Source organism: Papilio machaon, chromosome 7 (genome assembly GCF_912999745.1).
Source record: "Papilio machaon chromosome 7, ilPapMach1.1, whole genome shotgun sequence".
NCBI lineage: Eukaryota > Metazoa > Arthropoda > Insecta > Lepidoptera > Papilionidae > Papilio > Papilio machaon.
In genome coordinates, this window is record NC_059992.1 from 5,766,843 (window position 1) to 5,776,536 (window position 9,694).

The 9,694-nt window shown below is 32.6% G+C and overlaps 1 protein-coding gene across 1 annotated transcript; it reads right to left on the reverse strand.

Moving 5' to 3' along the window:
* Positions 1-802: 802 nt before the first annotated feature.
* LOC106714966 lies at positions 803-2,581 on the reverse strand. Its single transcript, XM_014508115.2, has 3 exons — positions 2,514-2,581; positions 1,428-2,184; positions 803-1,136 (listed from the first exon to the last, which is right to left on the reverse strand). Exons 1-3 carry the CDS (start codon positions 2,540-2,542, stop codon positions 1,038-1,040), a joined length of 885 nt encoding a protein of 294 aa, XP_014363601.2. The 5' UTR covers positions 2,543-2,581; the 3' UTR covers positions 803-1,037.
* Between the last annotated feature and the right edge of the window lie 7,113 nt (positions 2,582-9,694).

Genomic DNA, 9,694 nt, shown 5'->3' on the forward strand with positions numbered 1-9,694 from the left:
CATGTAGACGTATCTCAATTTATGCGTAGAAAATATTTTTATGCAAAAGTGAAGTGGAAATATAGGAAGTAATTTATTTAAATTCAACAATGGTCTTTAAGACCTACTGTTTTATTACAAAATATATTAGTCAAGAAGCGGTAAAGCTAAAATATCACTCAATCCTCTGCTCTCCGAGAGAATAACACTCTTATAGTAAAAGTGGTTTGTTAGTATACCTTTTTATGGCTTTGCTATGCAAAATGTTGTTAGTATTGTCTTTCTAGACTAAGAAAATAAATATGTAGTTACACTATTTCTTAATCACAGTTTAAAATATAATTTTACATTCATTTATATACAAAGTGGATTGTAAGCAAAAAGCCTAATCACTGTTTTTTCTTCATTTTAAAATAAATTTTTCTATTGAATTCGTATAACAAAAACCGATTGTAATAATGTAAGTTTTATCACTGAAATGTTACACAGAGTATATTAATACAACTCGAGAGAGTATTTTTTCTATCTAAACCTTAAGAGTATGTAATATTTACAATCGCACATATGTGCGATACAAAAGCTGCCGTTTGAAGGGAACTCCTTAAATTTGAAAAGTAACAGTTATAATTTCATATTACCTAAAAATCCATCCATTTAATGGAATTTATAGTCACGTTTTGTACGATCATTTACACACTCTATACCAACATACGCACATTATGAAATCTAGTAAAGAATCGAAAAGAATTGATATAGGTACAGAATGTTTTGTAGATATTACCACCCTACTATAATATAATGATTGAATGGAGTCAATAGAAAATAGATATCTTAATTACGAAATTGTAAACAATTCAGAATCGGACGATAAGATTATACAAATCAAGGAAGATAGACCGTACTTCGTCGTATTGTTTGGCGAATATAATTGTTATCTAATTTTTTTGGGTTTTGATTTCACGAGTTGCGATTGTATCAGGTCGCCGTTGCTATAAATATCTATAAGTCTACGTTAATATTCAGTCTCATGGTTGTTGGCGGTTAGCAGATGGATGAATTTAAGTTGCGATGCGATGTTTTAGGCCTCGAAGCTCCATCACCAAGTCCGTATCTCCAGCTACGAAACGTTTTTCGATCCTTCGTCCTTTAGTCGCTTTCTGTGTACAAAAAGAGAAATTTTCAAATAGTGAATGGTTTTCATTCATACACGTATAGTTACATAACGTCGAAGCATATAAGCTTTTAGGTTATATTGGTTCCTTGCACCCCCATCCCCGAATGACCCGGCCTCCGCGGCGACCGTGTCACCTGCCTCCCTTTTCCCCCTACCCTCGGCCCGGACAAGCTATTTTTAGACTTCGGGCTTCACATTCTGTATATATAAAATCTATACTTTACGTAGTATCGCTATTAAACGTTTATTTCTTTATAAAGCGATTAATACTTACATGTGATTTATTTTCCAGCAATTGCGTTATAGTTTGGTAGTACGGTGAAGTTCTCTTCTCGTGAAAAGACTGGTGGACTCTGTTGTTATTTGTTTTCGCTGGTCGGGGAACTGCTACTTCCTTTTGGCCAACATTCGATTCTTCCATAGGAGTGGGTCGACTCGTTGTAGCGCTTCTTTTGTTTCCATTCCAGTTGATAAATCCGTCGTCAGCTTGGTAGTCATCATCTTCGTATTTCGGAGCTGTTTTAGGGACATGATAAAGTGGTTTGCCAGCTAGAGCTTTAAGTTCTCTCACATCTTCGTCTTCGTTATCCTTATCTTCGTAGTCGACATTTGAGAAAGCGGCTCGAGCATTTTCACGGCGTCTTTGAGCGTCTTGAGCCATTTGTGTCAGAATCAAATTGTCCAAGAAAGCTGCGTTGACGTCATCTATATCACTCGATCGCCAGCGTGGGTTGCTATCGCTTTCGAACCAAGTCTCTTGTCCTATGGGAAGTGATGCTAATCGTTCGTCTTGTCTCTCCGGAGCTTCATTAGCAAAGTTAGCGTATGGGTCGTAGTAGTAAGAATAAGGAATTTGGCCATAAACTTCGGGAGTGTTCATTACAGGAGCATCGTAATAATATTGTTCTTTGGGTGCATAGTAATAGTCATCGTCGTGATATTCTCGAGGCGTTTGTGGGTACATCGGCCACGATTGCATAGGATATGCTGTCGCTTGTATTATTAGATAGCCAAGTAATGCCACCCATGATCTATAAACGATTTACACAATATTATTAATATATCCAATACTTAGCTCTAGAATTTCTATGGTAATTAAAATCACTCGTGACTTTTAGATAAGCTTGTAAAAATGAAAATGGTTAGCATGAATGAAATAATAAAGATGGCAAAAGAATTTTACTAAATGTAACTTTTCGTGAAAATTAAGTCCATATTAATGCAATAAACTTATATTATCACTGAATATTTTGTACGGTTTTAAAATATTTGTAATTTAATACTAGCTAAATAACATCAGTTTAAAAAACCAATTTCTTTAAAAATTATCTATTTATATATTAAATTTCTCAATACTCACCTCCAACCGGACTGCAGTATGTTGCACATTTTGCACTTAGTATGTGAATAGGGACGCGTTCGGGACACAACTACGGCGCAGGCCGGGCTGGAGGGCTTTATAAGCTGTTCGCCCACGCGCGCCGCCCACTCGTTCTCAATGAACGTCTCCCTCTGCGTTCACCCCCGGCCTTTACCTACCCCTACTCACCCCACCATACTCCTTTCACCTCCCCTACCCCTTAGAGCTTCAGCCGCGCGCCACACAGGTATCGATCGCGTCCACAGATTATTCATCTCGCTGACGTACCAACATTTTCTTAATACAGAAACAAAGACGAGATTCATAACTGATAGATGTTATCATACTTTACTAATATTTAGTTTTTCCTTGGACGTCTTTCTAATATCCCTTGTCTCAGTAGTCTTCCATCTTGATCAAGATTTCGTACAGTTTTTATACAGCTTTAGTCCTGTGTATATCAACACATTTCCATCAGAATCTCATCTCATCATATGCCATTCTTTGCTCAACTATTGTTGAAGCGGCTTAAGATATCTTGTACACGTATCTTCTCTTTCTTGTTTATGTTATTTTTATTGGATTTTTGTAAATTGTCAATTTAAAAGTCTAAATAAACAGTATGTATAGTACATATTAGTTTTAAAAACTAACATTACAACTAAGTTTAGTCATTACTGACGTTTGTGGGTTGACATAGTATTGCAGGGTGACGAGCACAGCGTGGGTTTCTTAATTGTACCTCCCGTCGTTCATGTTTTAAAAGCTTGTGGGTAGAGGAGCCTTGAATTATTCACTGGAATTTATATTACAGTGTTTTTCACGTAAAATGACACTTTCATTAATATGAGAAATTAAATTCGGCGTAAATTTTTATACATTCTAATTCAATAAATTGGTGACGAGATATTGCGAAATTTATAAGTTGCTGTCGACAAAATTGATGTAAAAGGGTTGCTTTCTGTGGCAATCTGCACATACTTTAGTAAGCGAGTTTGCTTATTTAATTTACTCGCTTCGGATAACGACAATAATCCTTTAAAATAACTGGAAACTCAGGGTTATTCCTAGAAAGTTTTCTCATAATTCCGGACGTTTATAATCAATTCAAATAAGATAACGTTGTTTTACGAACTACGAAGTCGCCATAGGAATAAAAGCACTGCTAACTCGGACTTTTTATTTGTTTATTTTTCTACATCTGACATCACTCTAATACTTATAACATTGCGGGAGCTCGTTTCTTTAATGTATGTACAATATTATATCTTGAAAGAATTCTTGAAAAGCATATAATGTGAATCAAAATGGAATTTAACTGAATTTGTATTGAAAAAACCTGAAAGAACTTTTGCAACGAATATTGTAAAAGGTTTCACGTCCACATCAAAATCTATTCTTTCAATTTTCTTTCCTAACATTGTAAGTTATCCCTCAGTAATACGATGTTTTCGAGTTTCTATATTCTTTTTAATTTTTACATTATACCTATTGAAAATGAAATTTGAAATTTCTTGAAATTTCCTAAGCTTTGAAATCCTTTCAACTACCTCCAATTGCAAAGTTTGTAATTACTTTCTTTGTGTTCAAATTAACTTTTCGCAAGTTTGCGCAAGTTTTGCGGTTACATGGCATCTCTGTTCGATAGGGTAGGTCATGGGTGGGTTAAGCTGAGGAGGGGTAGGTAGCGGATGCGTTTCGGCGGAGTCGCGGTGCATTGTTAGGTTCGATTTCGGCAAACGTAGTCACAAACACGGGGTCGATGGCCTTCTGCCGTCCCTGCGACGCCATCGCAAGTCAATAACGCAAAGTATTATATTTCATATTGTAGAGCAGTTATGCAATATAAAATTAATAAATAGCTAGTGCGATGAGTGATAATTGTTACTCTATGTTCGTTTTAGATAAAGGTAATAACCAGAGCTGGGCATTAACTCGTTAATCCGTTAATCGTTAATTAAAGAAGTTAACATTTTGCTTAACGGATTAACTTTTAAGTTAACTTCAAAAAGTGTTAACGCTTTTGTTAACTTCCGTTAAACTCAACTTCCGTTAATAAAAGTCCGTTAATCGTTAAATTACAAACTTGGAGACGTGTTGTCATTTTGTTTAAATTACGCGCCACGCCACGCTCGTAAGTTCAGCTATGTTGGGCGACTGTCGGCAACTCGAATGGTGAACGAACGAGTTGATAATTGATATATGTGAAGTTCGCGTGCAACTGTGATGCATCAGAGCGTCCGGGAAAGACGTGACCAACATGACAAAATCAAAAGAAGGTTCGAAATAGTATATAAAAGCACGAGTATGTAATAGCCCACATTCCGAACGCTCTTCGTCCCTGCAATACGCCACTTTTTGAGCAACTGTATTAAAAAACTTTTTTACTCGTGCTTTTTCTTAAGCTTTTCCAAACTCGTACGTTCTCTTTCCCAACTGTCAAAATAATGTCTGTTAAAAAGAATAACCAACCACGAAGTTTTTACAAAAAAAATCATTGAAGTTTTTATGATTCATGCAAATATTTCTAAAAAGAATCTCCTAATTTGTTACAATATCAAATTTAATGATTTGCTTCAATGAATTAGGTTAGTTTTCATTTTATTTCATCTCATTAAATTTCATTTTCATTTCATATCAATAAAAATAATCTACTGAAGACTTGGTTGTTTGGGCATAAGTCCCTTTGCCTACCCAGAATGGGTGAAGAAAAAAAATCTCTGTTTGTATTCTTTTACGGTTGGCGCCATCTTCCAAACATTTTAGTTAGTTGAGTTTATTGTGTTTTTATTATTCTGTTAAATTGCTTCATTTTTTCACAACTGTATCAAAAATAGTTGTTTAGTACACGTGCGAAACTGTCATTACAACTTGTTCCAACTGTCAACCCTCATCTTCGGCTGAGCCTCGGCTCGGGTAGACATTTGTTGGAACTCTTTGCAATGTCAGGCTTTTCGCACTCGTAATGAAATATACTATAATGCATTCATATTTGTCTCTTATACTAATGTGAACATTCTATAAATGTATAGTCAAATTACTATTTTAAACATGTGTCGCCACATAAGTGTGAAATTAGTATGTATAATTTTGTTATGGTTAACTGTTAACGATTAACTTTAACTTGCGTTAAATTTTCGAGAATTTAACGCTTTAACGATTAACGAAGTTAATTTTTTAATTAACGAATTACGATTAACGAAGTTAACTTTTCGATTAACTGTGCCCACCTGTGGTAATAACAATGTATTGAAACGTTTGTATTGATATTGGCTACTGATGTAGCCGACACTTCCGAAGAATTATCTGACTAGTTATTGCAATTCTAACGTTTACACTGCCGAAACATTTGTACAGAAACTGATCGCGCTCATCTTAGTTCATCCCAAGCATTTCTCTTTACATAGAAGTATATATTAAAAATAATAATAAAATAACATATTTTATTATTATTTTTAATATGAAATTGACTAACTATAATTATAAATGATTCATTTATTATTATAATTTTAGCCTGAGTTAGAAATATTTATATAATTTCTTCTTGAAAAATTCTTCGCTTAAAACTGGCTGTAACAAATTCTATTTTCCGAGTAAAGGAACTCGTATTTTTATGATATTTTCATTCCTTAGATTCTCTACACGCGCCACTGTGAAGTATATAAAGCGAAACATAAGTACCTAATTAGAAAGGTACAGGAAAAGTTTTAGTCACGATTAATGACGATCTTTTTAGAAAAATACTTTGAAAACTTTTAAATTCGTCTAGAATAAGTATCTAAGTATAGAAATATCATAATAAAGAAAATAAAAAATATGACTTTTGTGATTAGCTTCTACAAGCTTATATTACAATAATTATACTCAGCGAAATTTTTCGCAGAAGTAAAGGAGTCATTTAATAAAATAAAAAGATGACATGCTAGTATAAATATTAACCTGTATTTGATAATAAAAGTAAAAACGACACTTAAAGAACAAATATATAAGACAAGTAAAAACTTTTTAATTTTTTTTTTAATAAAATTACATCTACAGACGCTTGGTCCGTACTCTTTTTTGGACAGGTTTTAGTTATCTTTTTTTGGTTTATTAATATTATCCCTATGCTACATAGTTTGTTCCTGCTTAATACTCGTACATATATACCTATATATCTTACTTATAAATACATATAACTTAACTTAATTTTTTTAATAAGTAAGTAAGTAAAAACTTTGTAACCACTTAGGTTTAGGGCAACAAATAAGTCAAGTGATTTTATTAAGAGGTTGAATTTCCTCTAAAGAAATCTGAAACTATAACGAATGTAAACGTTCGAGATGGAAACAGTTTTCTTTACAGTAAATTGACGACGCAAAGACTATATCTTCTTCAAGAAGTAACTTTGAATAAAACGTCTTGTTATCAATAATTGGGTATCTTATTACATTCACAAATATATATATATATATTTACTTTACATATTTGTGAAAAATGTCAAACTTAAATAATCAGCAAAATTCAACATATTTTTACGTTTGAAACATGCTTTACGTACATAAAAAACTACAAATAGGTATAAAATTTAGATTTGAAACCTAGATCTTAGAGATTAGGGGATATTTTAGGTCACGCCATCGTTACGTCTCTTTCTGATTCAGTATTCCTGTCTCTGAAAGCGTAGGAGGTAGCTGAATCTATTTTTAGCCGGAGCTTGTATTCCAGTCGTTTCTAAAATAATTTGCACATTTATCAATATTTTTGTCGTATTTACTATTAAATATTAATCGAAGAAAATAATTATTTTTACTCGCACAATCTATTAAAGTTTATTATTAGAAGTATAGTAGTTTTATAAAACTAAAAATCTTTTAACTATAAAGAGAGATAGTTTTAAGTATTTTGTTTATTTTTATTCCAACAAATTACGACGACTTTCAGCAAAAAAAAAATAATAATTTAAATTAAATTGATATGCTTAGTCCAACGACAATTGAAAATAATAATCAAAATTTTACAGAACCTGAGTTTTGTTAGAACCATTTTTTTATAGAAAATGAATACTGAATATAATTGGTTTATTTTTCTATTTTGTTATCAATTCGCAATCCATCTTCCACACTTACATTTAATAACTAATTAAGCGGTCACTTAGTAAATATTTAATATGAGAATTCTATACGTAGGGACTAAGTAAATGTTATTTACTTTTAGTTGAAAAAAGATAGTATTCGTATATGTGATACGCTTAAGTATCATTTATCAAATACTGTTTACGTCAATACCACTAGACGTGATGTATAAACATATAAGACGTCTAAGCTTTCGTATATTTACTTGTTCTCTCCCTCCTACTTTACTCCTCCTCAAAAATCAATAGATTCCTGTGAACATATGTCAAAGTTCACATTTAAATTAATCGTACTCGTGCTCTATTATTTTTATGAATCCAAATACACTGTAAACTCTATATAACGATTAAACATTCTCCGACGTTATAAGGAGTGGACGTTATATGGAATGATAGAAAATATAATATTTTTCCAATTTATTTCTTCATTGTTGAAGATATTATTGAAGTTTCTAAACTAATACATTATATTATAATTTTAATTATTAGTTAGATCCATAAGATAGTTTCATAAAAAAATTACCTCCAACATTTCCTAGTTTCTATGTTTACTTCAAGGTAAATTCTTTTATATACATCATAAAAGATTGATTAATCATGAATGATTGAATGAATTCAAAATATATCTAAAGTAAATGTGAGATATATGGGATTACGTAACATGTACATGTACTATGTCAATTCAGACACAGAATCAAGCAGGTCTAGGCATTCGTTTCATTCATGAAAGTAAGTCCTTACGTCAGTAGTCACCCCGTGTGGGGGCGCGGTCCCCCCTCGCGGGCGACTATTGCGCAGATACTGGAGGGGCGAGTGACGTCAATGCTTCCATGCAACAAGTGTTCCTACAAAAGTGTTAGCAAGTATGAATACAATTCTATTTTTAACTGACCGAAAAAAGCTCACGTACATTTTGGATTAGTAAAGCTGTAGCACCTTTGTTCCGAATAAATGAATACTAGTAATTTTAAATTTTAATATTAAAATTAGAATTCGAATTATTCAATGATGAGCTTTTTTAAACAAAAGAAAAATTAATTACATGAGAAAAATAAAACTGTCTAAAACATAATTATTTTACATACATTACCAAAAAAAGTTAAGATAAGGTATGATAAAAATATACAGTTATAAATATATCTGCTGATAGATCAGCCTCAGACAATTTTTTTTGTTATGTGAGGTATATGGTAAACAGTACATTTTTGAATCTGAAACCTACTTATTAATTTCTAGAAAAAAACTATGATTTAGCGCCATCTATCAGTATAGTGTTTAACTCTGAGCTTAAATTAAGTAAGCTCGACACGTAAGTTGTCTGAGGTAAGAAGTTCAGTTCAAGTTTTAGAATACGTAAAACCACGATAGATGGCGCTTGAACAACCATTCTGTTTTAGCGAGCTTTTAAATTTTCTAGTTATATTAAAAAAAATAATTGTAGCTAGTACAGAACGAAAAACTAGTACTAAATAGATTAAGTAATGGAACGCTTTTTTATTAGCTTTTCGACACATAAATTTAACGAACGTTAAAGATAATTGTATATTAAGCGTTTTAACTCTATAAATTCATATAACATAAATAAATTTTAAAAGCTTTAGGGTATTGTAAGCTAAAGTTTGAAACATCAATAATTTTTGTCACATCCTAAGCTTAAAATTGTCGTTTTATGAAACACATTGTGTTAAGCTAGCAAAAGACATCAACGCGTTTTAACATTTATTGTAAATACTCAGAACAATATTTTCGTTGTTTATATCAACTATCTTATGTTAAAAATAAATTTACGTTTATGTATGTATTATTAATCTTTGAAACATAAAATTAAAGATTTGATTAAAAAAGATTCCACCAAGTATTCGTGCCTAAAGCAGTTTTTTCTTAGAACAGCGAGTGACTAGTATTGAACAATAAATAGTGGAATCCTTAGGCGGCCATTATCTTGGCATCGTGATCACGCAGCTATAGGCGAAGCTTTCAAAGCTGCGGGGGAGGGGTGACTGTGACGCGGGGAAGTTGCGGGGCGGCGTGAAAGCCTCCGCCCGCCAGTGCCGCGCCAACTGTGACG

Bases quoted from the DNA above. Each gene is read 5' to 3' on its own strand.
- LOC106714966 (XM_014508115.2), bottom strand. From the start codon at position 2,542: ATGTGCAACATACTGCAGTCCGGTTGGAG. The intron at 2,185-2,513 runs GTGAGTATTGAG...AATCGTTTATAG, and splicing joins ATACTGCAGTCCGGTTGGAG to ATCATGGGTGGCATTACTTG. The intron at 1,137-1,427 runs GTAAGTATTAAT...TTTTGTACACAG, and splicing joins TGCTGGAAAATAAATCACAT to AAAGCGACTAAAGGACGAAG.